General features: G+C 44.2%; 2 protein-coding genes across 2 annotated transcripts; one reads left to right on the top strand and one right to left on the bottom strand.

The window, feature by feature from the left end:
- Window positions 1–7,735: 7,735 nt before the first annotated feature.
- On the top strand, window positions 7,736–9,596 carry LOC118476176 (uncharacterized). The gene is made up of 2 exons (XM_035964380.1): window positions 7,736–8,968; window positions 9,315–9,596. Exons 1-2 carry the CDS (start codon window positions 8,580–8,582, stop codon window positions 9,322–9,324), a joined length of 399 nt encoding a protein of 132 aa, XP_035820273.1. The 5' UTR covers window positions 7,736–8,579; the 3' UTR covers window positions 9,325–9,596.
- LOC103643979 (uncharacterized) lies at window positions 8,064–11,594 on the bottom strand. The gene has a single exon (NM_001176047.2). The coding sequence runs from the start codon at window positions 11,395–11,397 to the stop codon at window positions 10,897–10,899; it is 501 nt and encodes a 166-aa protein (NP_001169518.2). The 5' UTR covers window positions 11,398–11,594; the 3' UTR covers window positions 8,064–10,896.
- Window positions 11,595–25,413: the final 13,819 nt, after the last annotated feature.

Raw genomic sequence — 25,413 nt, 5'->3', positions numbered from 1 at the left:
TTCATCAAACCCAACAAAGTTTTATCATAAGGTCAATTGCATTTAGCATTAAATGGTAACAACATACAATGCCCCATGCATTACAACGTTCCTTAATCTGAATGCACATGTTATATTTTAGCGGGTTTCCTATCGGTAACGGTATAGAATAAAAGATAACATACCCATACCCACCGTACACGATGGGTATAACAAATGACCCAATCAGGGACGTACCTACGTTGGTCCCAGTGAGGGCCTATGCCCCCGCTCAATTATATTTTGCAAGTAGTAAAATCTAAATTTTTTCCATGAAATCCCCTGCTCAGCAACACTTAGATGCCCCTACTCTGTTATTTTGGTGCCCAACATTATAAGTATACCCTCGCTCTCATTTTATCCTGAGTCCATCCCTGGACCCAATAAAATACCCCAAAGATATCAAAAATCGTCATACCTATACCCTAATACCTAATAGAGTTTTTACATATCATATATCAGGTTTAGGGTACCCATTCCCATCCCTATCTGCTGTGGATAGCTAAGCCTTGGGATCCTGATCGAATTTCGCCGCGTCAACTCCACCTCTGTTGGCCTCGACATTCCGCTTCCATGGGTTCCCTCAGGAAAAATAGCTAAGTCCACGGAAAGGTACGTAATGGATTAGAACAACTCCAACAACCTAGGTAAAATATTTAGATTTAGTAAAATAAAGAAAAATCCGGTTTAAAACACATTAGCATTCCTTATTCATCTTGCTCTGTATAATCTCTCCCTCACTAGGTATATTCAGGGGCGGAGCGCCCTGTATGGCCATGTATGGCCTAAGCCATACCTTGATCTGTCTCATTAGCAGACCAAAGACCACTTAAACTTGGCCCCGCGTCTACCTGCTAGTACTTTTCTTTTCCGTCGCTGGCTCCACCAATGATGCCTGCTGGTTGCCCATACTGCTTCAGACGTGTATCTAGCTTCGAGTGCGCTTGCTGGTTAACTACAGAACAGCTATGTCTGCGTATATCGATTTAAAGTCATTGTTTCTATAGATGGGAAATGTGTTGGTAGGTGTAGACTAACAAATAAACCAGTAGCTAATGATCATACTGAAGCTCTTAGACTGTCCACGGTAGATGGTGTAAATTAGAGGATTTCAATTATAGATGATATTGTTTGCCGGATGAAGTTTGGAATAGAGGATGAAATATAAGAGCTGCAATTTATTCTCATTTTAGACAATGTTCTATTTCTTTCTATATATATCGCGAGTTGTTCTACAAGTTAATTGGTTGTGTACTAAATATTATACGGTACAGTTGTGTAAAGCCATACCTAAATTTTTTTTCGTCCTCAGCCACTGGGTATATTTGAAAAGGACGTACATACTCAGTATCATCCTCTAGCCCTCCTGCATGCATGTTTCAGACGGCTGAACAACGATTGAACAACGGTTGCATGTCCGACAACGAAACATGATACGGAAAGGAAAAGAAGAAAAGATAGACTGTTGGTTACTCTACCTTTTATTTAGCTAACTATTTCAAATAACCTTCTATAAAACTCTATATTTAATTAAAATTATACATAAACTCTCTTAGAGTTGCTCTTACAAACTGTGGAAATGGAAATGGAATGCACATATTCCCCACGGGCAGGAACAGAACCGAGTGCGCAACTCGTGCCCCGCCTGCCGACGAGAGGACGACATCCAATCCGGACGATGTGATGCGCACTTCGATGGAGGCCGCGTCGGCAGTATCACGAATCAATTAAGGGTGCCCGCTTAATTCATAGTGCCTTTTGTTGTTTAGTATAGATTGCTTTTGTTATAACTCGATGGTAACGAGACACGAAAATGTAGAGAGAAAGTGACAGTTATCCTTTATTATTGCAGGGAGTCCTGATTATATACATGTGAAGGGGTGTATCCCAAGGGATATGTCCCTTAGGGAGAATCTGTCGTACCCTTTGGATTGGTCACATATACAATATACAATATTTTGTAACACTCCCCCTTGATCAATCCAATTCCATTTGATCATCTGCAAGCTGACTTCCAATATATTATCTCCTCAAAAACCCTGTGGGAAAAATAAGGAGTATACAATATCTTTTGGATTATGAGTAAAACTCATATTGAACTCCAAAAGAATATGCTTGTAATCATCATGCATAAAAACCCCTGTGGGGAAAAGTCAATGATGAAGCATATAGCTTAGTTGATATTACCTCATTAAAAACTTTGGATGAGAAAACCTTAACAAGGCAAAACTCATACAAAGAAAAGAGTGTAATATGATGGATCAAAACAGGTCAAATATCATGGAGAATTACTCCCACTGATCCTTGCAAGCACTTAAGTCTTCTCATACCAATCACATCAACACATTTCTGAAAACGTTGAGTATGGTAGAGATTTTGTGAATAGATCAGCAAGATTATCACAAGACTTTGCAAGATGTTAATGTTTCCATCTGAACAACACAAGCTCAATTATCCTTATAGATAATTGTCGATGGTTTATTTGAACCATGGTATGCCATTGTTCTCCCATGGACTTCTAGCCCAAAGAACAATAATATGTCTATAGTCATCATTTCAAAAACCCCATTAGGGAAAATAAATGATGGGACATATAACTCAGGCTAATATTTCTCCAAGATAATCTTGCCAGAAAATCTGAGAAATCAACATATCAGCTGAGTCTCCTTAAAAACCCAGTGGGAGAAATAAGGAGAGTAGTCATACTCTATTGTTAATTCATTTGAACTCTAAGGAGATAAACTCATCACCTAGTTCAAATACAACAATAACTATGTCATAATGTATCATCCTTGAAAACCACTATGGGAAAAATAGATGATACGACATAGGCCTTGTGTTGATGTTGCCTCGTTAAAAACTTTGAATGAGAAAAACCCAAACAGGGGGAAAACTCATGCAAAGAAAAGAGTACAACATGATGCAGAAACAAGTTATTCAGATCAAGAGGAAACTCCCCCTGATCTTTACAAATCACTAAGTCATCCCATACCTGCTCTCAAACACATCTAAAATGTGGAGTAAGTAGAGACTTAGTTCGTAACTTGTTTTTCATCTAAACAACACAAAGTAATATTATCTCCATAGATAATAAGGTCAATGATATAAAATCATGACCACCACATACCTTCAGTATGTAGTATATCATTCTGTACAATCCCACGAAGTGTACTATAGAATGATTATTGTAAGTGACCATTAATCTCTGTTGATCAACATTTATCAAACAGTAGGTCCAACTTACCAGAAGTATGTCATTGATCTTGTACCTGGGGATCTTCTATAGATATCCAAGATCAATATATCCAAACATAAGGAGAGCATGAGTACACCTGGAGATCATAACTCGATCTCATGTGCTGTTAGCTAGCAAATCATTGCAAAGCAATATCCGGCCGGATGCTCTTGCAAGATACAATAGCACATCTCATGTTCCGAAAGAATCAAATAACAATGATTCTCTCATATTGAATTTCTTCAATATATGTTGGATATAGACAACTTTGTATCTAAGATACTCAAGATAGTTTACTTTGAATTGGAAATCTCTTTCAATTCATATCCTCTATCTTGAACTCCGTCGATAAGTAATGTATGTTTAAAATATGTTGCACATATTTACACTGAACATACCATACTTTGTGTATCCTTTCAGAAAGAAGGATTCACTAGGTCGAATGTACCATATTTGACCTGGATGCTCTAAGTCACAAAGACTTTCCAAGCATTGCAAATTTGTGATTGGTGATTATGTATTTGGAATCCTTCAAGACTCCATAAATACCATAATCCAGTGACCACATATGCACATGTTGTCACTACATCTATCAACTGCACAGATAGATGATTTACTGCCCATAATATTGTATCGGAATTTTACTACTCACAGTAGAAGAGAATTTATAGCATTAAAATAATGCTTGGGTTTGCGTATAAACCCAGTTGCTACTAGCCATGCTTTCTCACCACCTCATTGTTTCCAAGTCCATGAAAACAAACATGTATCCACAGTAAGATACCTTGAAGTGGAAATAATTCAACACTCCTTTATGGTGAGCAAGGCTATCTCTGCAACATTGTATCACTCAACAAGATCCAGTTTGAGCATACTCGTGCTCTGCTATGGCCATAGTCTTTTGGATCACTTGGAGCGCATATACAATTGCTAAGATGTATGTGTCGACACTTGTAGCTTTCAAATAACACAATTCTCCAGTTGACATGAAGTCATTTTCTTATGCACCCTTATGATTCGTCGTGAAATCCCAAAACGAGAATCAAGGGCTTCCGATAACCTAGCCTCATCAGTGCGCACTGAGCTAGGTTGTGAATGTCTTCCATTCACAGGATAATTCATATCATTTAGGTGTCCACCAACGCTAAGTTGGTTACCAACGAATAGTTGGTTTGCATTTACTATCTCAGAAGGTCTAGCCTTCAGCTGCTTGCAAGCATTTTAATCCCAATTTGTGACCATACTTCTCCCCCTCTTATTTACAACATCATTGTAATAGGGAGTTGAGTGGTGTTCCATTTAACCACTCTTTCTGGCACTTCCACGTAGGATTAATTTTAGTGACACATCATAGTAAATGCACATGGCAGTCAATTTGCAACTTCTTGCAAATCATTCGAACTCAAAGGTTCAGTTTTAGTACGTGATCCTGAGCCTGAATGCTTACTGCATTCATTATAATTTCCTGGCATTCTTTTTGGTACTCGAAATCTCCCCCTAATGCCTGGAAAAGCTCATGATTCAAGCAAGCGTACGAGCCATAAATAGATTCTCATGAAGAGATTCTAAGACTTAATGATCGACGGAGAATGAATTCTCACATAGATCCCCAGTTTTCTGTGTGCCCATTCATGTACGCTGCGGTGGTGAGATTGGGAAAACATACCCAATGTACGCATGGGAAATTTTTCACGGATTCCCACGTACTAAAAACCATAGGGGAACTTGTACATCCAGTACATGCAGTTAATCACAAGTCAGGAGCGTGCAAAACTTCCTGACTCCAACCATAACTAGTTGGAAATGACAATTCATTATTGATGGTCATTAATGATCTGAAATTTTCGAATCTATCACAGATTCATCATATCCTTTATGGATATCATTCTGAATACCAAGACAAACAATCATCATTGTAAGCACATTTGGTAAATTTAGTAGTGTGGAGGCTAATGTGCTCAAGCTTGAGACATTATTACTTAATGGTTATGTGTTGTCCGAAGGACACACTTGAGGTCATCATATAGATGCACCAAATAACCATATAAAGCCTTCAATGTCCATACCATCTATGTAATGGACCACACTCGTTACTTTGAAACAATTCAAAGAACTTAACCAATTCAGATCAGATTTAAAGATAAGAGGGACTTAAAATCTCATTCCTAATGATACTCATCAAGTATCCATCTTATGGGAAAAACATGACCAACAAAATTGTCCATAACTTTTCATTTCATCCCAATAATGGAATTACCAATTCAGTCTTACCCAGCATGGTAAGAATCATCACATGAAAAGTTATAACAAATGCAACACTTTGTATGGGAGGATGTATGTAGAATACAGTCCATAAGAAATGTTTCTGAGAAACATATGCAATATCCATCACTATCACCTTGTGTTTCCACATGATAGAAATTATATGGATATCTCTATAATATGGTAAGATATCAATTAGGATATATCAACACATCCTTGATACTTCCAATACCAAAGGGGATATGATAATAACATATCATGATATCGCACGAAGCGATTGTCAAAATATTCTTTCCTCTTTCCAAAGGAATATGAGAATACTTTGTTCCCCACTTATAGAGTTTGTGGCTCAATTCTCCACATTGCATGTTTCTTCCTCAATTGGAAGAATCCCTATACAAGTTTGCACAACTCAAATAAATGAGTCTTCAACTCCCTTGATGAGTTGGTTCAATTCTAATCGATGAGTTTGTTCAACTCAAATCACATGAGTGATCAACTCCAATCGATGAGTTTGTTTAACTCAAATTCATATGAGTTTTTACACTCAAATCACATGAGTGTGTTCAACTCACAGCGCATGAGTTGAACCTATCACAACATCAATTATGAGATTATACCAAATCTCATGCATCATTTATATAGTACTCAAAAGCGAATCATCTAACAAAGTGGTCTTCTCTTAGAAAAAGAAGTGTTGTTACATGATTATTCCAAATCACGATTTACACAACTAACCACTGTTATCATGTCAGATGGAAGATTGAAGTACACTTCATATCTTAGCTTTCATGAGTAGTATGCATCTATTGGGATTTCATATACATGATTAGATGCTTAGGCATACAACACTATACCATGTATAGTGTAATGACAAAAGAGTTTGTCATACTCATTGCCCTTCCCTTTTTAATGTGCTTATATATTTGCTTTCAAGCAAATATTTGAATACAAAGTGTTAGTCTACAACATAATGTAGACACATACTCATAAGTCCACAAGTCTTATGATTTTCTTTGGTATTCATTTTGGGCTTGCACATCATGCCACAAAAGCACATTAGTTCTTTTCATAAGAACCACAAGAGAAAGGGAGTATCTCACTTCCTCCAAAATAAAGAAGTGAATCCCCATATTATGCAAAGATGAAATGAACATATCCAATGAACATTAAGGATAATTAAGCCCATTAGGCGAGTTCATCAAACTCTATTAAATAATTATTCTCCAAATGGATTAACCATTTTCATTTGTTGTTGCAACTTTGCCGCAAAATATACCATATCTTTATATGTTGGAGAATTCCAGGTATCACATAAAGTGTACCAAAGATTTTTGAAAATTGGTGTACACAATGTAGATAATCTCCATGTAATGAAACAATGGAGTAGATCTCCCAATAGTGGGCAAAACTTTTGCTGCCTGAAAGCATGGTCTCTGGGCTGATATATTCAAAGAACATACCGCAGCCAATGCTTAGGACTCCACTACCCTGTGCTTGACCAAAATTTCAAAAATAAAATGGTAATCACCATAAAGGTGAATAACCAACATCACATCTCCAACATATCTACTTGGGAGAACACATAGGTAATCATCATAACCATATGATGTAGACCTCTTACTGATGGGCAAATAACATTTTGCTGTCTAAAAGCTTGGTCTCAGGGCAAATAAATTCCAAGAACTTATTGCAGCCAAAGCCTAGATCTCCATCATGTGTTGAAATATCCCAAGTTCAAGATATGTGTCATATTTTGCAAGAATTCATCGTTTAATTAAGTAGAACTTAATTAAAAGAATTCTTTTAGCAGTCACCATGACTGCAGCGTCCAGCCTGGCTCCATAGCCCGCGACGCCTGCTTGGTCCGTGATCTTTTTGGGTAGCACGTATAGGTAATCATCTCGAAAGATGTAGACCTCATAGTGATAGGCATTTCAAATGCGGCCTAAAGCACGGTTTCTGGGCTACTAAATTCTATAAAGAATTTAGCGCAGGCAGTGCTTAGGACTCCATCACCCTATGCTTTCACCCAAAAAACTGCAACCTCATGTTGCATGTAGACCATTCAGTTTCGACTTATTATATGTGCTATGTTTTCCATGCAATCATAAAGAATGCAAAAACAAGGCAAGTCGAAAATATGTGAATTATAAATGTAAAAACAAAGATAATTCACAAATTAAAGTCTGCCAGATTTATAATAAAACAGACAACTATCACAATTATATATATCATCAGCAGTCTAAACATTCAAATTTAGATACTAAATACTGATTGAAACTGTGATACAAAAAAAATCACAGAGCCTTATGCTTAAATTTACAGAAAATGAAATAATAATAAGTAAATTTAGCCCAAGCGGCCAGGCGCAACCCAGCCGTCAGCCCAGGCGGCTAGGCGCGGCCCAGCCATGGTCATGCCTGGCCCAAGCGGCCAGGGGCGGCCCAACCAACCAGTTAGGTGGCCAGGCGCAGCCCAAACGGCCATGGGCGGCCCAGCCGGCCAGATAAGGGTGCAGTTAGGGTAAAAACGCTAACTGCTCCTCCCTTTCTACAGCCGCCAGCGGCCATGGAGGCGTTTCGCGGCGGCGCGCGGCATCCCGGCGGCGGGCGCGGGTTCCTCCCGGTGGCGCGGTCCTAGCAGCGAGGTCTCGGTTTGGCTAGGGGGCGAGCAGGACCGACCCGGCTCGGGCGGCACCAGCCACGGCGCGGGTGGGCGATCGCTGCCCCGCCACGCGGCCCCAGTGGCACGGTTGCAGGCCAAGGCACGGGCGCCCCCTAGTGCACGAGCGCACGGCCTCAACAGCACGCAGGCGCGCGACCCCCGGCGCATAGGCGTGGCCTCAGCGACGGCACGGGCGCAGTCCCCGCGGCGGCACGCGTGCGCGGCTGTGGGCGCGTCCCCGCGGCGGCTCGCGGGCGCGGCCCGTCGTCTGTGAGCGCGGCCCCGGTGGCACGGCGGTCTCCGTCCCCGGCCCCAGCGCGCGCGCGGAGCGCGACTCCCCGGCGGCGCGCGAGAATAGTTCGTCGTTCAGGGGCGCGGGCGCGGCACCCGGCCTCACATGGCGCAGGCGCGCGACCCAGCGTGGGCTTGGCCAGCCAGGCGCGTCCCTGTGCGGGCACGCGGCCTCGCCACAGGCGTGCGGCCCCGGCCAGGTCCCGGCGCGGTCTCGACGCTCGGTGTGCCGCTGTTAGGCGGGCGAGGCCTCGACGGCACGGGTGCGGCTGGCATGGCCCCGTCCGGCCGTGGGTGTCCCCGGCGTGGGCACGGGCCCAGCAGCCCCGGTGGCGTGGCGTGGCCCCAACAGCCCAAGCGGAGCGGGCGCGAGACTCCTCTGGCGCAAGTTCTGGCGGGCAGCGCTACCACCGTCTGTCCGCAAGATTGCAGCACACATGTGTGCAAGAACAGCGCCATTGCAGATGAGGACCGACAGATACATAACAAAACTGAGTAAGCATAAATCGCATACCATTTTTAATCTTTGTTGTCTCCAACGCAAGTGAGGAAGCAATGCAATCATGCATGATTTAGGCCATGCTCTCACTTCTGACTTATCCAGTGCGGTTGGCCATTGTTGATGTGACGCAAGTACATCGGTCATCCATCATCGTGATTAAGGCTAGAAAATTGCCTCTGCAGCATCATGTCGCTGAGAACTGCTCTAGCGACAGCGTAGTCCGTTCTCTTCTGCCGATTAACTCAGTGGAGAATCGCGTGCTGATAACGTGTTATAACTCGGTGGTAACGAGACACGAAAATGTAGAGAGAAAGTGACAGTTATCCTTTATTATTGCAGGGAGTCCTGATTATATACATGTGAAGGGGTGTATCCCAAGGGATATGTCCCTTAGGGAGAATCTGTCGTACCCTTTGGATTGGTCACATATACAATATACAATATTTTGTAACAGCTTTGACAAGACACTCCAAAGATAGATGAGGACGAAAATTATGTTTTATTTTTTTTATTTACTGATTTGTCGTTATACACACAAATGTGAAGGTATGTTTCTATAGATGTACATATTTAGAGAGCAGTTGCTCATTGATAAAGTGGTCTATAACACTTCTTGATCAACGACGTCATCCATCACTTAGATCAGTATACTAAGTATCAGATATTTTGGACTCTAGATATAATCTTTTCGTATATTAAGTATATTTGTATTTTAGACACTAAAAACTCGAATAATCTAATGTATTCAAAATTAGACTTTTAAATATCAATTAAACTTTATCATTGTATATCACTAGTAATGTAAGATTAACACAGTCGTTTATTTATGATATGAATATTTTTTACATTTTAAATGGTGTATAACAGTTTTTAGTACATTATTTAAAGTTTAAAATTACTTGTAATTAGTAATAAAATAAGTTTAAATTGATTTTATCGAATACTTTTTACTTTTGGATACAAATAGTATCGGATTTTTCACGGTTTTGTCGAATGTTATTGAATACAAATCTTAAACTGGATAGAGAAAAACGAATTCGGATATGTCAATTTAACATACATATTAAAATCGAATACGAAAACGAATATCCATATTAGCCATTTTATCTGAATACGAATAATTCTGATCTCTAGACATTCAAATTCATTCCTAATCGCATCCTGTCCCAAATCCCACGATCCCACCCCAGCGATGGCCTGGGCCGGCGGCCCGAGCTGCCGGCCGGCAGTGGCCAGTGGCCAACAAACGACGAGGGTGTCCAGCCAGCCAGGCAGGCAGGCCCCCATCCTTGTCCTCGTACCCAATTGTGCACGTTGCTTCCCCAAGCCGGCCACCCCAAACCAAGCCATACTATACAGGTATACAGCTCTACGTACGCCTTCTACATACAGCCGACCGGAAGAGGAAATACGAAATATTGCAGCACAAGACAAACGCAAATTTTTTTGCATAGCAAAATCTGCTCCTCAGGCTGGCAAATCCGAGTCGTTGACTCGTTTGCCGTTCATTGGCTCGCCACATCGGCTGATTGGCATACACGAATCCCAGGCCCAGCGGCTTACAGCTCAGCTCATCACAATGCGGGCCCCGGGAGTCAGAGTCAGACACACACCCGGGTCCTGGCCTCCTGGGCGTCCGGATCGCGGTGCATGCTCGCGTGCGTAATCTACACGCACAGCCTGTCGCGTACTAGTATTCTACGTACACACCAGATGCAAGATGGACTGCATTTCTTTTCCTACACGGCTACTACACCTACACTACACTAGCATTAGTCAAAGCGTCCAGTAGATCAGTTTTTACGCGTAGCTACAGATGGATGTGTTTTTTTTTTTCATTTTCATGTCGCCGCGGGCTGCCGACGCGACTGCTGTTAATTAGGTTCCCCCGTTCTCCTAGCTGGCTGCCACGGACGGTTGGTTACTCGGCAATGGCGCCGAGGTCCGGCGCGAAGTCCCGGCCGCGGCTGCCGCCCCTCCTCGACCTCCGGCACGCCTTGCCGCACCGCGCCCCGGCGCCGGCGGCCGCGGCCGCGGCGGCCTCCGGGAACACGAGCGGACCGTCGTGGTCGCCGGCCAGCGCGGCGCTGGCGCGGATGGCGAGCGCGGCCATCTCCTCGGCCTGCAGCGGGCGGCGCCGCATCGCGGCGGGGAGCACGAAGTATAGCTGCCCGGGCTGCAGCGCCTCCTCCGGCCGCACGGGCGCCACGGCGCCGCCGAGCTCCAGCCCGTCCGCGCTGCACAGGAACCACGAGGCCGTCGGGGCCGCCCCGCCGGCGGCCGCCTTCACGGCCTGCGACGCCCGCGTGCCGCCCGGGAACCGCCGCAGCGCGCCGTCCGCGAGCACCACCCTCGCCTCCGCCGTCGCCGGCCCCGGCGCCGCCGCCACCGCCGTGGCCTCGCACGAGTTGCAGGCTCCCATTATTGTACTGCAGAACGAATCTGATAATGTGTGTCTAGACAGTCTAGCGTGTTGCGTCTGCACGTTCACGGACCCAACGAATCTTGCTAGTTGCTACAGCCGGGTAGCTCGAGCGGCGACTAGTGCAGTGCAGAGCAGGAGCGAGGCAGCCGGCGAGCTGCTGGCTGGTGGACTTGACTGGTGGAGAAGTTGAGATGAGTAAGCGAGGCGGCGTGTCCGGGGCTCGCGTGTATATATAGCCGAGGTGGACGCGTCGGCTAGTGCGGCGAAGGGGAGGGACGGAGGAGAGAGGATGCCAACCTGGATGTTGTTGAGGACAGCTTGCATGCGGGGCTCTGCAGTACGCGCGCGTAAATGCGTGTGCGCGCGCCCGTCACTGTGCCGTGCGAGCGAGCAGGCCCATACGCGCAGGCGCATCGATTTGGCTAGCCACCGTGTCGCGTCCCGTTACCTGGCGCTGGTTCTCTGCATGCATGGCATCGTGGGACCAACCGGCCAGGGACGGTGTAGTGTACCTCTCCTCTCGTCACTTGCGCAGTCCGGCCGCTGATGGTGATGGGCCAGTGGGCAGTGTCTTTTGCTGCGCAGGTGGCTGGCACACGGACACGGACTGGTGTCCTAATCACCTCCTCCAGCCCTCCAGGCCTTGTTATACGCAAGTCTGCTGCTACACATTGTACAGCAGAACGAGGCGTGTCGTGACGCAATTGGTCCAGAAACACAATTACTTTCTCTCTCTCTTCTTTTTTTGTCTAGTCTATAGAAAAACCCTAACGGGTGGTTGGTTTAACTAGATGTGTTTGGTTTGAGGTGAATATGGTATGAGGCGGGGACGATACCGTTCCCTCGATTTTTTGGATCACGCCGCCATAAAAAATTATCCCAATGTTTACCTCGCCCCCATGTAATTAACTCTCATCCAAACACTATAAAAACTGTGGCCGTCTCGTTTCATCCATTCTTGTATATCCAATCAAACATATCATAAATTAGTCATCCTCTTCTCAGTTATCACTTAGATGTCTATAAGTTAATTAAATAAATATTTTGTCGCAAGTCGCAACATAGTTACTGAACGAGGTGATTTTACAAACCAAACACCACATAAATCAATACGTAGCTGATGAACAGGTTAACGGAGAAGGAAATCAGGCAGATCCATCACATTCATGTGCTAGCCTGATGAACAGACATGTGCACGGCGATCGATCTTCTCTTGGAGACGGCACTTTGCTTGTTAATCTATAATTATTGCCTGCCGGAGCTTTCCGACGAGGAAGGCCGCGAGCGCGTAGGGTCACGAATCGCCCGTAGGAACCGCCAAAACACGGCAGCTTCGCGCCGTTTTCTCCGTAGCGACTTACATGCGGGGTCTTTCTGGATACGCTGCGATGCGATAGCAAAGGAGATCACGCCTCACGCGAGCCGCGAAACGCAGCGTGGCTAAAAAAAATAAATAAAAATTATCGCGTGTCGGCTCGCCGCCGCTGGATTGGCACGGGCATTCAGACATGCATGCTCATACGTACGTACGGCCTCCATGCAAGAGCCACGACACGCATCATATGTCCGCAGCCTATTTTACTAAATTATTGTTTCTGTAAACGCGTGCCATACAAACACACACTGGACTATAATGCTTGATTTTGACTATATATAGGAGGAAGTGCCTCTAGTCTTCTACACGGGCAAAACGGCAGGCCGGATCTTCGCTTTGCAAAGCATGCATTTGCGGTCGATCGGCGTCCGGTTTTCCAGTTCGTCGGCATTGGATTGGATCCCTCCGACAGCCTCATGGGCTCTCGCGCCATTGTCAGAGCTCCACAGTGCCGTACCGGCTTCCTAGTCTTGCCCCTGCGCGCGTCTGCAGCTGTAGCCTGTAGCTGTGGATCGGACCCATCGGACTTCCGGGTGCTCCGGAGGAACTCCGGAACCCGCTCCGACGCTGTCGCCTTCACGACGCCACGGCGTGACACGTACAGGCAGCTTAGCTGGACGGTCCCGTCGCCCGCCCATGCTGTGGACGTCCGAGCCCCAAGCTAGCTCTGGCCAGGTCGACCATCCAACGTCCCATAAAATAATGCACCGGGCCCGGGCGCGAGACGACGGGACAGGACAGGAGTAAACGCTCGCTGCAGCTCGAGCTATCCGGACGCCCATACCTGCTGATCATTGGCACCGTGGCCTGCCCTGCCATTATGGTATGGGTGGAGTTGAGTGTTCTTCGTCGTCGTCGTCGTCGTCGCGTCCGTGCGGATCCAGGCATTGACATGGGCAGCAGATCAGATCCCCCAGTCACTATCAGCCGGAGAGGAGAGATGCATCTCCATCGGCCATGCATCGCCGACGATGCCCGGCCTTCCCGCCCGGCCCTACTCATCATTGTTATAAACAAGGGCAGGTCAATTCCGAACAGTGCCCATGCATGGATTCATTGCATTGCATTGCATTGCATTGCATTGCCCGATCGGTCCCCTGTCTCTCGACGCGCTGGAGGTCCAGCTCGTTCAGCGTACGTACCATGGCATCAGCAGCATCATTCACGCAACAAGACCGAAAGCTCACTGACCGAAGCCCACCCACCATTGCTCTCAGCCTCTCAGTCTCAGGCACGGGCACGGGTTGCTGCAGCAGTACGTCGTTGCAGAGGATGCGGCAGAGTAGTAAATTCGTCCTCCAACAACACTGGACACCCAACAGCTGGCAATCCATGTTTAAAAATGCTACGCTCCGCTGGAGGAGACCAGACTACAGTACTAGTATACATTACTGCATTTTTGTATCCTGGGTTCTGACAGCCCGGGCAAATTAGCTGGCGGAAGACACTCACGACTCACGAGCCCACATTTCGCCGTATCTCGCTCCAAAACGGAATAAAAAGCACCCACTAGTACATAAAAACACATTAACGGTTACAAATCAGCTGTACTGTCGAGATTAAAACTCCCAGATTTTCAGTCGTAGGGCATGTATAGTGGATATACACCAAAACGGTTCTCCAAGCACAAAAGACAACTAAGAGACTATTATACAATGGAGTTCTATAAATGTAACCCCACTAATAACTACAGAAGTGCATGCGCTTGTATAACATCAGATCGATGGAACAGACACTAGTACAAAAAGGCTCAAAGCCTGCGGCACCTATATATTTTTACAGACGGATCCGGTTATCCACCGATTGTGCTATTTCTAGTGGCGGTTCCTTAAGAAAACCGCCACTAGAAATCGTATTTCTAGTGGCGGTTCCTTAAGAAAACCGCCAGTAGAAATCCATGATTTGTAGTGGCGGTTTTCTTAAGGAACCGCCAGTAGAAATACGATTTCTAGTGGCGGTTTTCTTAAGGAACCGCCACTAGAAATCATTTTTATCCTTAATTTTTCGAGTTTTTCAAACGACCTCGTATGATAAAACTACTAAAATAAAAGTTGTAGATCTCTAAAAGTTATGAAACTTTGTAGTTGACAACTTTTTTATTTGAACTCATTTCGGTTCTCAAAAATTGAATCTAAGTATGGCAAATTTAAAATTCAAATTTTGCAAACTACCTCGGATGAAAAAAGTGTCAAAATAAAAGTTGTGTAGAACTTCAAAAGTTATTTATCTTTGTAGTTGACAACTTTTTTATTTGAATTCGTTTAGGGTCTCAAATAAGCAATTTACACTCAAATGGTTGTAATATGTGGAGAAAACAACTACAAACTAGACACAAGTCATGTCATAGACGGAGTGGTAGTGGAGGGTAAGCGCGAGGGTGAGGTCTACGGTTCGATTCCTAACAACCGCGTAGCGCGCGAATTTTGCGCGAAAAATACCGCGACTTGCAAATAAATTTTTTTACTATTTTTAGAATCTGTTTTATGTTTTCTGGAAACGATTTGCACTGGCGGTTTTATTACGTCGACCGCTAGTGAAAATCGATTTTCACTGGCGGTCTTCAGTTACCCGCCTGTAAAAATGGTGATTTCTACTGACCTCTAGCACTGGCGGTTACGAAAAACGTCACTGTAAATATGTTTAGGACCGTCAGTATAGAGCTTATCTGTACTAGTGAGATGGTGAATTCGTACGGTGGAAAGTGAGGCGTCTGTTGCTACTTGTGTTATGAGCCAGAGACGTCTTTTCACAGAGAGACGGCTCCATGATTTTTTTTTGCAAAAAAAATATATTTAGACACATTAAAAGCTTCTACGTTAAACACCACTGTTGGGTCTATGCTTCGGCGCCGAAGGTCTTCAAGAGAGAAGCGGCTTAAAATGTGTGAGCAGGTATCTTCGGACTCGTATCAGAAAGGGAAAAGCTACAAAGGTTGACACAGCGCCGAAGCTGTGAAGCAGGAAAGCTTCGGCATGTTCGCAGAAAAGGGAACCGACTTAAAGATGAAAAGGCCATTTAGACCTCGATAGAGTGCTATAGAGTTATCACCAAATGTAAAGGGCATGCATGTAATTTTGTATGGGTTGTACCCCGTGCCTATAAATAGGTGAACAGTACCCCCGTACTGTTCACGCTGACTTGGCATTCGCTCCTGCGTCACACTTGTATTTTCATCCCCTTCCAAGCCGAAGGTACATTTATAATTCGATATTGTCTTTATTTCTCTATGATGAGATAATAAAGTTAAATGAATGATGTTATATGATTATTCATGTTATCTTCTATGTTTTATATGCTTCGTCTTTCATTATCGTATATTGTGATGATGAAGGTTCGTCCTTCATGACCTTCGTCCGAAGATCGTTATATCCTAAGGGAAATAATGGTTCAAAAGACGAAGGACTTTATCGTTTAACATTCTCTGTGTTGCCTTGTTCTTAACTCATAGCATTTGAGAACAAGTCTCCAACATTGGCGCCCACCTCCGGTGAACTCACTTCCACTTTTTGAGCTGATGGCTTCGTTCAACGACCAAGCTGGAGCTGCTTCGGACCCGAAGCTGGTGCTCCCGATCACAGGTGGCTCGTCCTCAGAGCCAGCTAACAAGAAACAGAAGAAGGAAGCACAGAGAAGGGTACAACATGTTGGGGTGCAAGGACCCTTCATCAAGTCAAGATGGTCTCACATTCCTATTACCTTCTCCCAAGAGGACCTTCAGCTCAAAGATTACCCACACAACGATGCCATGGTTATCTCTTGTGTTATCAAAGGATTTCTGGTCCACAATGTCTTGGTTGACACAGGCAGTGCAGCTGACATCATATTTGCTAAGGCCTTCAGACAAATGCAAGAGCCAGAAGATAAGATTCATGATGCTACACATCCTCTCTGTGGCTTCGGAGGAAGACAGATTGTAGCGCTGGGCAAGATCACCATGTCAGTGACTTTCGGATTCATCAACAACACTAGAACTGAGCAAGTTGTGTTTGACATTGTTGACATGGAATACCCTTACAATGCAATTATTGGTCGTGGTACTCTCAATGCCTTTGAAGCAATTCTTCATCCTGCCTATCTTTGCATGAAGATACCTTCGGATCAGGGACCCATTGCTATCCATGGAAGTCAGGAAGCTGCAAGAAGGGCCGAAGGCAATTGGACTGACTCAAAAGCAATCCATAACATAGATGGAGCTGAAGTTTGTGAACAGTACAAATTCAGAAGGGAGAAAGCAGCTTCAGCAGATCAGCCGAAGCCTATGCTCTTATGTAAGGACATAGCAGAGCAGAAGGTACTGTTAGGCTCTCAATTATCCGAAGAGCAGGAAAAAACCTTGATAAGGTTTTTGTTCAATAACAAAGATGTTTTTACATGGTCAGCCAATGATCTATGCGGAGTTAATAGGGATGTTATTGAGCACTCGCTCAATGTCGATCCATCCTTCAGACCCAGAAAGCAAAGGCTTCGGAAAATGTCAGATGATAAGGCCGAAGGTGCTCGCAACGAAGTCAAAAGACTCCTCAGTGCAGGAGTTATCAGAGAAGTGAAGTACCCAGAATGGCTGGCTAACACTGTTATGGTAAAAAAGGCTAATGGCAAGTGGCGAATGTGCATCGATTTTACAGATCTTAACAAGGCTTGTCCGAAGGATGAATTCCCACTACCAAGGATAGACTCTTTAGTTGATGCAGCAGCTTCGTCAGAGCTCATGAGTCTGTTAGACTGCTATTCAGGCTATCACCAAATTTGGATGAAGAAGGAAGATGAGCCGAAGACTAGCTTCATAACTCCAAGTGGCACATATTGCTATCTTCGGATGCCTGAGGGGCTCAAAAACGCTGGAGAAAGTTTCAGCCGAATGACTGCGAAGGTTCTCCAATCTCAAATAGGTAGAAACGTGCTAACTTATGTTGATGACATCATTGTCAAAAGCACGAAGCAGGAGAATCATATTGCTGATCTGCAGGAGACCTTCGCCAGTTTCAGGCAAGCTGGCTTGAAGTTAAATCCAGAAAAATGCGTCTTCGGAGTGAAGAAGGGGAAATTTCTTGGATGCTTGGTTTCAACAAAGGGGATTGAAGCCAATCCAAGTAAAATTGAAGCTATACTTCGGATGGAACCACCAACTACAAAGAAGGGGGCTCAAAGATTGACAGAAAGATTGGCATCTCTCAATAGATTCATATCCAGATCAGCAGAGAGAAACTTACCATTCTTCGAAGTACTGAAGTCAGCCGAAGTCTTTCAATGGGGACCAATCCAACAGAAGGCCTTTGAAGAGCTAAAACAGTATTTAATAGATCTAACAACATTGACTCCAGCAATGCCAGGGGCTCCTTTGTTATTATATGTGGTAGCTTCGCACTCAGCGGTAAGTGCAGCGCTTGTCCAGGAGAAGCTTGATGGTCAAGTCAAGAGGCAGGCCCCAATATATTTTGTATCCGAGGTTCTTAGTTTGTCAAAGAAAAATTATACAGAGCTGGAGAAGGTATTGTATGCTGTCTTGATGGCCTCCAGGAAGCTTCGGCACTATTTCCAAGCTTACAACATAATTGTTCCTTCATCACAACCTCTGAAGGATATTATGAGGAATCGAGAAGCTACTGGAAGGATTGGAAAATGGGCTGCAGAGCTCAATGAATTTTGTATTGAATATGTTCATAGATCTTCGATTCAGTCACAGGCGCTGGCAGACTTTATCGCTGATTGGACGCCAGGGGCTCAGGAGGAGGAAACGAATAAAGACAACGAAGCCTGGACAGTGTTGTGTGATGGATCTTGGGGAACCTTCGGAGCAGGAGCGGCTGCTGTGTTGGTTTCACCTTCCAAAGTCAAAATTTGTTATGCGGCAAAGCTTGATTTTAATTGCACAAATAACATTGCTGAGTACGAAGCATTGGTTCTAGGTCTTCGGAAGTTAAAAGCAATGGGAATCAGAAGGGCCATACTTAAAACTGATTCCCAGGTTGTTTCGGGTCATATTGACAAAAGTTATAAGGCTAAGGACCCGAAGCTTGAAAAATATCTGGATATGGTTCGAAAAGTCGAAGCTTCCTTCGAAGGGTTTTCTGTCAAAAATATCCCTAGAGGACAAAATGAACATGCTGATTTGCTAGCTAAGTCAGCAGCACAGGGGCTGCCCTTACCTTCGGATGTGTTCTTCGAAACAATAAAAGCACCTTCGGTGGAACTTCTTGAAAGAGCAGTCCTTAACATATCTCCTGTTTTTAGCGAAGATTGGAGAACCGAGATCATCTCTTACCTTCAGGGTAAATTCCTTTCAGATGACGAAGCTTATAACAAAAGGATAGAGGCAAGAGCTCGTCCATATGTCATGATAGAAGGGGAGTTGTACAAACATGGAGTTTGTGCTCCGCTGCTCAAATGTTTATCCAGAGCCGAAGGTATAGAGTTAATGAAAGAAATACATGCAGGCCTGTGTGGATCTCACATCGGATCTAGGCCGTTACTCGGAAAAGTTTTCCGTCAAGGGTTTTACTGGCCGAAGGCAGCTTCGGATGCAGCAGAATTGGTTCAAAAATGCGAAGGTTGTCAGAAATGTGCAAGAGATCAAAAACAACCTTCGTCCTTAACACAGCTCATACAACCCACTTGGCCATTGCAAAGGTGGGGCCTTGACTTGTTAGGTCCGTTACCACCGGCCCAAGGGAACCTGAGGTATGTTGTAGTAGCTGTGGAATATTTTTCTAAATGGATTGAGGCGAAGCCTTTAGCCACAATAACTTCGGCTACCATCCAAAAGTTTTTCTGGCAAAATATTGTTTGTCGTTTCGGGGTGCCAAAGGCTATCACTGTGGACAATGGAACACAGTTTGACTCCGAAGCTTTCAGGGATTTCTGTGACCAAATTGGTACGAAGATCCATTTTGCATCAGTTAGGCACCCGGAGTCAAACGGACTCGTTGAAAGAGCCAATGGCATTATAATGACAGGAATAATGAAGTTAATCTTCAATCAACCCAGAGGAAAATGGCCAGATCAGTTAATCAAAGTGGTGTGGAGCCACAACACGACAACATCAAGGTCTACAGGCTTCACTCCATTCAAGTTGTTATTCGGTGACGAAGCAATAACTCCAGAGGAAGCTAAAACCGGATCAATAAGGATAGTAGCTTCGGCAGAATCAGATTCCGAAGCTGCTTATTCTATAGAAAAAGATGCTTTAGAAGGGATCAGACTGCAAGCCGTGGAGAATATCAATAAATATCAAGCTGAAACAGTTAAATGGCGGAATAGAAAGGTCCGGCTAAAAAATATTGGGCCAGGGCACTTGGTGCTTCGGAGAGTGGCCAACTCGGAAACAGTGGGCAAATTGCAGGTGAAATGGGACGGGCCTTTCCTAGTAGCATCTTCGTCAAGACCCGGTTCATACAGATTGAAAGATATGGACGGCAATGACATTCCTAGATCTTGGAATGCGGATGAGCTTCGACGATATTATGTATAATTCGATGTAATTTTTCAAATTTTTTATTTTTTAGTTCTTCTTTCATGGCACCCTTTTCCTTTCCGAAGGGGGAGAAAGGTTTTTAATGGGGCCATCACGTGTAATTTTCTTTTTTAGTTCTATAAGAGTAAAATCCCCCAAAGAATGTAAATGTAAAAGCTGAGAATGCACCATCGAGTGCCAAAAAGGAAAAAAAAGAGAAGCTCCAAAGACGTTCCTAAGGGAATGCAGAGCTTACAGCGAAAAGTTAACGCTGATTCCGCCAAAAGTAAAGGCGAAGAAGCTCCAAAGACGTTCCTAAGGGAATGCAGAGCTTACAGCGAAAAGTCAACGCTGATTCCGCCAAAAGTAAAGGCGAAGAAGCTCCAAAGTCGTTCCTAAGGGAATGCAGAGCTGAGGTGTGATTGTTTTTACGAAAATAATGGCTATGAATATGGCTTCGGATACGTGTTTGGCCATTCATTTGCACATCACATTACATCATAGCATTTGCATTCATAAACATTCATCTAGGCATATGTAGGATAATCATCTTCATCGCATAAAATGGTTGCTTCGGCAAGAAGAGAAAAAAGAAAGGGAAAAATCTCTATGAAGGAGAGCTTCGGAGAAAAAGAAAAATATTGTTTTCTACGAAGGCGAGTTTCGGAAAAAAGGAAAATGTTGTTTTCTATGCTTCGTTGCGTACGAAAAGAAGGGAAGGTGTTTTTCGCCTTCGGCTCAAAAAAGGAAATTTCGTCCACATCAAAGCATTTCTCATACATCAGTGAAAGGTTAAGGATATATTACAAGGTATGAACAGCATACATTAAAAACAAGTTTTTGTTTACAAAAGTTATCTCAAAAGTTCTTCAAGTACTGTCTGCAGTCTACTATCTAAATCTTCAAGGAGCTTCGGCTTCGGCGTTATTTTTGATCATCAGCTTCGGCTTCGTCATCCTACATGAATAAGGTCGTTGGAAGTCAGAATCAAGTTTACAGGAAAAGGTAAGCACAAGGTATGATTTCTTACTGGATCAAGGTGGCTACGAGCTTCGTCTCCAGCTTTCTCTCGACCACCTTTTGTCCATATCATTTTTACAAATCGATTCGAGATGCTTCGGGCGAGATCAGGGATGTCATCCAGGATTGATGGTGACAAAGTAAAATTTGGCCTATTGACAATTTTCCCATGATCACAGCCAGCCTTCATGAAGGCTGCAGCAGTCCCTCGAGAAGCCACCCAGGCACAGAAGTCACCATGCCCAGCTATGACTTCGTCGAGCTCGTCAATCTCCCCCTCAATGTGTTCGAAGGTTTTTGGTAGATCTTCAGCTGAGGGGGTAAATTTTTCGCTGCTAGCTCCAACCGAGTAAAAAATCTTTCTTAATCGTTGAATGCACTTGTTGCTAAATTCCAGGCATTTTTCTTGAAGATTTGTCAGTAGTTTTCTCAAATCCGAATTTTGCTGAGCTTCGGCTTCAAGTTTTGCATTGAGATCTTGTTTTTCTCGTTCGAACTGCTCAGACTGGCGGAGAAGCTTCGAGTTCAGTTCTGATATTTTTGCTTCAGCTTCCGCCAGTAAGCCTTCGGCTGCCTAGAGCTCAAAGTTCTTTTTCTCAAAAGCATCTGATTGCTCCTTTATTTTGTTTTCCAAATTCCCGATTATAATTTCATGCTTTTTATCTTCAAGATCTTGCTGCATTTGCAAGGCTTTGCTCAGTAACATACTCTACACAAACACAACCTTCGTCAGACATGTTTTTATTAGAAGCAATAAAGGTTAAGGGACAAGTCATTCACCTTGAAGTTGGAGTAAAATAAACTACCAACGACATGTTGTCGTCGGTAGCGGCTGATGTCTGTTTCTAGCTTCGGGAATCCAATACTCTTGGACAGAGTACTGATAATTTTGGCCCCTGTCTGGTCCCGAATACACTCTAATTTCTCGTCATCAACGCCTCCGAAGAGGAGTGCCCCAGGTTTGTATCCACAGGATCGGGCATACTCTTTAAGCTCTTCTATTTCAGCTTTGGTTAGATGTTCTCCAACTAAGTTTTGGAACGCGAAGGCTTCGTTTTCTGAAGCTTCATCAGCAATTTCTTTTCCTTTCTTTGACGCTGCGGTCACAGTCTCTTCGGCAGCAGTGGCAGCTTCTTCTGCAGCCATGTCTAGCAGCATTTGGTCAATATGTTCAATTGTGCTCTCTAAATTCAAATCTTCAGCTGAGGTAACTTCGGCGGCTGCGGCCTCCGAAGGTGCAATTTCAATATCTGCCCCCTCTAAAGCTGCTCGTGTTTTTTGGGCCGAAGCTCTTGGCGGCGTTTTGTCAATTACCACTGTCACGGTAATGATTCTTTGTTTCCTTGCCTTGATTGTTTTCTTTGATTTCTCGGGCTCCTTGTCCTTCTGAAAAAACTTTGTCAGTTGAGGACCCAGTGGACTTAGCTTCGCAGGTAAGGATTCAGTCATTACCTTCAGAATTTCCTCAACAACAGCAGCAGAAGGTGATGCAGGAGTTTCTTCTGCTTCGGAAATTTGTTGCTTCGGAGAAGAAGCTTTCCTTTTCTTCGGAATTTTCTTCGTTACTGGCTCTTTTTCACCTTCATCTAAGGCTTCAGTTCCCCTTTTTCTTTTTTGGCCTCCGGCACCTTTGTTCAGATTTTCGTAGTCTGGGTATTCGAAACCCAAGGCGTCCAACACTCGATTTAGCCTTCGTTTCGGACGAGTACCGAAGGCTGCGGTCATCAATTGATCTTCTTTTTTGGAATAATTGCCAAGTATTTCATTACACATTGCTTCAATCGTATCTAGCCACTCTTGGCAAGGTGCTTTAAAGTACTTTTTAAACTTGAAATAGTAAGGTAAACGTACGAGTTCACCTTCTTTCTTTTCCCCCTGCAGCTTCGGCATTTCCCATTCTCTCAAACTGGGAAAAACTTTGAATGCTAAAAACTCTTGAACCAGGTCCCTTGTGCTGATATGCTCTGCAATAATTCTGAATTCACTCATTGCTTGTTGTGTTGGACCTTCGGGTGTCATATTGCAGCGAGGTCGGGTTTCTCCGAAGATTAATTCCAGCGGGCTTTGTACAAGCTTTTCCTTGTCTTCATCAACCTTGACATAGAACCACTCTGATTTCCAGCCCGCTGCCCACTTGCTTCGGTAGCTAATTACAGGGAACTTTGTAGTTTTCCGATAGGCAAAGTTATAGCAACCAAAATTATCGTGTAATCCATCTTTTCTAGCCTTTGTTTGATAATGTAGCTCGTGAACCCGGCAGAAGCTGTCTGCAAATGGTTCCACTGCTTGGCTTCGGAGTGCCCAGATATAAACAATAAGCCTAACGATAGCGTTAGGGGTCAGCTGATGAAAATAGATACCGAACCTCTTCAGTACCTCTCCAATAATCCCATGTAGCGGGAACCTTAATCCAGCCTTTAGAAAACTTTTAAAAATAACAATCTCATCCTTCTCTGGCTTCGGGGTAGTCTCTTCTCCACCAAAGCGCAACAACTTCTTCTGATTTTCAGTAAAAAAGCCCGCTTTTACCATCTTGGACGAATCAGCCTTCGAAACAGTAGATTTCCCGAAGTCCAAGTGGCTCGGCTTGCTTGGCATGGCAATACGGTAATCATCTTCGGAATCAGTTTCCTCAATATCTTCTTCCTCTACTTCAGCGATTGCTTGTTCTGCTTGTTTTGCATCATGAGGGATCTTTTCTGAAGTCACTAGACCCGATCGTTGCATGGCTTCGGAGATGGGAAGAGTCTCCGAAGCTTCAGTTTCCTCCCCCTCGCGCTCAACCCTGGCGGTAGAGCGGACTCTGGCCATTCAATTATGAACTTGTGAAACTTTAAAATTTTCTTCCTCCGAAGCAGGTTTCAAACTGGAGCTTCGTTCGTTTCTAACAGACAAGCTTCGGCGATGGTTAAAAATTTTGGCAGGAAAACAGTGCAAATAGCAATGAATGCTGTGGTAACTTCACACCTACTCGTCTGTTTATATAGTGCTGCAGGTAAGAAGGCGAAGCGCCAGAGTTTTTGCACCAGGCGCACACCCGCTTGCGCTCGCTGCGCGGTGGACCGCAGGGACAAACAGTAAACTCTGCAAGGTGGGACCGCTGCGTGCTGGGAAATTAAATCGTTTCTCGGCAACGAGCTCAGGGAAGGTGTTTTTTGGACCTTCGGCTCCCGAAGCTTAAGAGACTTTTTTCACGGATCAAGCTCGTTACGAAAAACGATCTAGCACCGCGAAAGGGGCTACTGTTGGGTCTATGCTTCGGCGCCGAAGGTCTTCAAGGGAGAAGCGACTTAAAATGTGTGAGCAGGTATCTTCGGACTCGTATCAGAAAGGGAAAAGCTACAAAGGTTGACACAGCGCCGAAGCTGTGAAGCAGGAAAGCTTCGGCATGTTCGCAGAAAAGGGAACCGACTTAAAGATGAAAAGGCCATTTAGACCTCGATAGAGTGCTATAGAGTTATCACCAAATGTAAAGGGCATGCATGTAATTTTGTATGGGTTGTACCCCGTGCCTATAAATAGGTGAACAGTACCCCCGTACTGTTCACGCTGACTTGGCATTCGCTCCTGCGTCACACTTGTATTTTCATCCCCTTCCAAGCCGAAGGTACATTTATAATTCGATATTGTCTTTATTTCTCTATGATGAGATAATAAAGTTAAATGAATGATGTTATATGATTATTCATGTTATCTTCTATGTTTTATATGCTTCGTCTTTCATTATCGTATATTGTGATGATGAAGGTTCGTCCTTCATGACCTTCGTCCGAAGATCGTTATATCCTAAGGGAAATAATGGTTCAAAAGACGAAGGACTTTATCGTTTAACATTCTCTGTGTTGCCTTGTTCTTAACTCATAGCATTTGAGAACAAGTCTCCAACAACCACTATACATGCTCTTAGTTGTACGAAGTAGGGTTAATTAGGGGTGTATATAGATGTCTAGAAATCTGAGTTTAGTATGGATAACTTTATTCATATTTGAAAGGGAATTAGGCTTACACCTAGTTCCTAAATAATTTTGGTGGTTGAATTGCCCAACACAAATAATTGGACTAACTAGTTTGCCCAAGTGTGTAGATTATACAGGTGTAAAAGGTTTATCCTCAGCCAATAAAAAGACCAAGTTTTGGATTCAATAAAGGAGCAAAGGGGCAACCGAAG

This window comes from Zea mays, chromosome 1, assembly GCF_902167145.1.
Source record: "Zea mays cultivar B73 chromosome 1, Zm-B73-REFERENCE-NAM-5.0, whole genome shotgun sequence".
NCBI classification, from domain to species: Eukaryota; Viridiplantae; Streptophyta; class Magnoliopsida; order Poales; family Poaceae; genus Zea; species Zea mays.
The sequence above is the reverse complement of the archived record's forward strand: the minus strand, read 5'-3'. Positions and strand labels throughout refer to the sequence as shown.